This window comes from Dipodomys spectabilis, unplaced genomic scaffold (genome assembly GCF_019054845.1).
Source record: "Dipodomys spectabilis isolate Male_0828 unplaced genomic scaffold, ASM1905484v1 ptg000034l, whole genome shotgun sequence".
NCBI lineage: Eukaryota > Metazoa > Chordata > Mammalia > Rodentia > Heteromyidae > Dipodomys > Dipodomys spectabilis.
In genome coordinates, this window is record NW_024870711.1 from 4,623,801 (window position 1) to 4,626,343 (window position 2,543).

The 2,543-nt window shown below is 40.7% G+C and overlaps 1 protein-coding gene across 1 annotated transcript; it reads left to right on the forward strand.

Annotated features, from left to right (window-relative positions):
- Positions 1-1,346: 1,346 nt before the first annotated feature.
- Tas2r40 (taste 2 receptor member 40) lies at positions 1,347-2,315 on the forward strand. The gene has a single exon (XM_042677091.1). It carries the CDS (start codon positions 1,347-1,349, stop codon positions 2,313-2,315), a length of 969 nt encoding a protein of 322 aa, XP_042533025.1.
- The last annotated feature ends 228 nt before the right edge of the window (positions 2,316-2,543 follow it).

Sequence of the window (2,543 nt, forward strand, 5' to 3'; positions counted from 1 at the left end):
TTCTCTCCAATTGGAAAGCCATTTTCTAGTTTGTGTAGTAGAGGAAAGATAAGTGAGAGGAAAATGACGCCCCTAATCACGTCATGTTCTTCCAAGTCTGTTCCATCCTCCACCAGAACCAAAACTTATAAACCTATCAGCCAAGAATTGGAAACCTTTGTCCTTGGGTTTGTTCATGACATTATCCTGGAAGCCAAGATACTGACTGTTTTTCATCTACGCCATTGTAACAGAATGCATGAGATGGAATACTTTATAAGGAACAGAGATTTCTTTTCTAGAGTTCTCAAATCTGGTATGTCCAAGGTCAAGCAGCCCTCATCCACCATGGGCCTTGTTGCTTCATCCCATGGAAGAAGGAGAGGACAAGGATGAGCAAGTCTGGGATGAACTCATTTTTATAATAGATATGCTCTTGAGATAATGACATTAATCTGCTCATTGCAGCAGACACATCATGAACTAATCATTTCTGGTTCTACAGAGCCTTTCTTGTCTAACTAAATGGCATACAATTTTGATTTTTCTGTTTAAGGACATTATTACCTGAGTCTAAGTAAAAGATGTGCACACCTGAGCTAATGGGTAATTCTTATTTACACACAATAACCTAGGAATAAAGAACCTCTCCCAAAATAAAGGTAAGAAAGGAAGCAAGAGCAGGCAGTAAAAGCAGCAGCAAAGAAATAAGGATACGAAATGACCCATTGTAACAACGAGATGTACAAACACTATGTGGAAAACGAACTTTACAACTCTGGGGAGGGAGGGAGGAGTTGGGGAGATGGGAAGGAAAGGGATGGGAGGGGAAAAACAAAGGAGGCAGTAACAATGTTCAATAGGAAATGGACTCATTACCTTGCTCATGTAACTGTAATCCCTCTGTACAGTACCTTTATAATAAAAAATATATTAAAAATACAGCAACAAAGTGTTTTACAAATACTTTAACAAGTAACACAGGCCTTGTGAGATAATAATAAGTCCACTGAATACTGAAGTTCTTAACTTGGGATTCTTACTTATGCTACCAGGTATAGATGGACTTGAAGTATGCCAGATATCCATTGGACATTTTCTCCAATGAGCTCTTAAAAGCCTCAAACAAATGAATCTTCATGAAGAAAAAAAATTAAAACAAAACAGAGACAGAACAGGTAACCAGATCCTGTCAGCATTTGCATGTCAAGCCTCTAGCTTGCAGTCAGGTGACAAGCAAATGAAGCAAGCTCGTAAAAAACCATCCACTGAAGAGGAAGCAATAAGATAACACTGGGTGAGTGTCAGAGAATTGCACGGAAGTACCAACTCTTGGTGTGGAAACTCAAAGTCAAGGGTCAGAAAGAATGGCAATAGTGATCACAGATGCCACCAACGATATTCCCATGTTTAAAATCATCATGGGCTTTTCAATCTGTGGAACAGAGTGCATCATTGGCATCATTGGGAATGGCTTCATCACAACCATGTACGGGGCTGAGTGGATCAGAGACAAAAGACTCTCCAATCATGACTGTCTTATGTTGATGCTGAGTTTGTCCAGAATCCTGCTACAGATTTGGATAATGCTGGAGATGACTTACAGTCTACTATTCCAAGGCATTTACAACCAGACCATAATATATACAACCTTCAAAGCCATCAGTGTGTTCCTGAACTATTCCAACCTCTGGTTTGTTGCCTGGCTCAATGTCTTCTATTGTCTTAAAATTGCGAATTTTATGCACCCTTTGTTCTTCACAATGAAAAGGAAGATCATCGCGCTGATGCCTCGTCTTGTGTGTCTGTCAATACTGGGTTCCCTCAGCTTGAGCACTCTCTTCTTTAATGACATCTTCAATGTATATATGAATATTTCCATTCCTATCCCTTCCTCCAACTCCACGGAGAGCATGTACTTTTCTGAAACCAATGTGCTCAGCCTGGCTTTTTTCTATTACCTGGGGATCCTTGTCCCTCTGATTCTGTCCATCCTGGCAGCTACTCTATTGATTGTCTCTCTCAAGAGACACGCACTACACATGAAAAGCAATGCCACAGGTTCCAGTGATCCCAGCATGGAGGCTCACTTGGGGGCCATCAAATCTACTGGCTGTTCTCTCATTCTCTACATCAGCTATGGGGTTGTTCAGTTTATTTCCATGGCAAACATATTTGACACATACAGTTTCTGGGATGCACTGTGCAAAGCTGTCATGATTGCTTACCCAACTGGCCACTCAGTCCATCTGATCTTGAGCAACCCTGGGCTGAGAAGAGCCTGGAAAAGATTTCAGCACCAACTCCATCTTTATTTTAAATGGCAGACTCAGTGACTAGAACACAGTGACTGGAACTCGGTGACGAGAATATTACATCTGACCAACCAGCTCTGTCTTTTCCTCTCTTAGAACTCTTCCTTCACTCCATTTTTTCTCCCTAAAATCTCCTCTGACAATTCTTTTCAGGTAACTGAATTCTTTTGTGAATGTTTAACTTGAGATCTAAGCAAAAATAGTTTAGCAACTTGAAGATGGATCTAAGAAAGCCCTTTCAACTAGGTT

Bases quoted from the DNA above. Each gene is read 5' to 3' on its own strand.
- Tas2r40 (XM_042677091.1), top strand. From the start codon at position 1,347: ATGGCAATAGTGATCACAGATGCCACCAACGATATTCCCATGTTTAAA.